Genomic DNA, 473 nt, shown 5'->3' with positions numbered 1-473 from the left:
TATATATATATATATATACCTCTTCTCACTTTACTCTGAGGAAGATTTGAGAATCCCTTCCTGAGTCCTCATCCGCTGGATAAGTGCAATAATATTCTCCAGTTCATTATTTTCCCTCTCATCATCATTATTATTAGACCGCCCACTGCCGGAACCACAGCAAGAGGAACTGCGACCCCCAAACGCATCTGCTGGAAGTTGCGATAGCGACAAGTTATTATCATCTCCCTCGCGAAAGGTATCTTCGCCGGTTGCGAAACTACTACTCGTACTTCCCCGCCATTGTAGACTGCGGCGGCGCATGGGTGGCGTGGTGTTTGTGTTTAAATTCGATCTCACCAAAATACCGGATGGGGCCACTTCTTTATTATGCGCAGTGAGTGAAGCCAAACAGTCGGCCGCTGTTGGGGAGAGAAGTATACTGGTGCGCTGCTGTCCACTAGGGCGATGGTGTCCACTAATGCGATATTGTA

General features: G+C 47.6%; 1 protein-coding gene across 1 annotated transcript; it reads right to left on the bottom strand.

The window, feature by feature from the left end:
- Positions 1-30: 30 nt before the first annotated feature.
- Positions 31-471, bottom strand: TM35_000441730 (uncharacterized protein; the record flags this gene model as incomplete). Its single annotated transcript, XM_029030182.1, has 1 exon — positions 31-471. A coding segment is annotated over one exon (441 nt), but the record flags the coding sequence as incomplete, so codon positions are not given.
- Between the last annotated feature and the right edge of the window lie 2 nt (positions 472-473).

Source organism: Trypanosoma theileri (genome assembly GCF_002087225.1).
Source record: "Trypanosoma theileri isolate Edinburgh chromosome Unknown TM35_Tth_44_V1, whole genome shotgun sequence".
Lineage (NCBI taxonomy): Eukaryota > Euglenozoa > Kinetoplastea > Trypanosomatida > Trypanosomatidae > Trypanosoma > Trypanosoma theileri.
The sequence above is the reverse complement of the archived record's forward strand: the minus strand, read 5'-3'. Positions and strand labels throughout refer to the sequence as shown.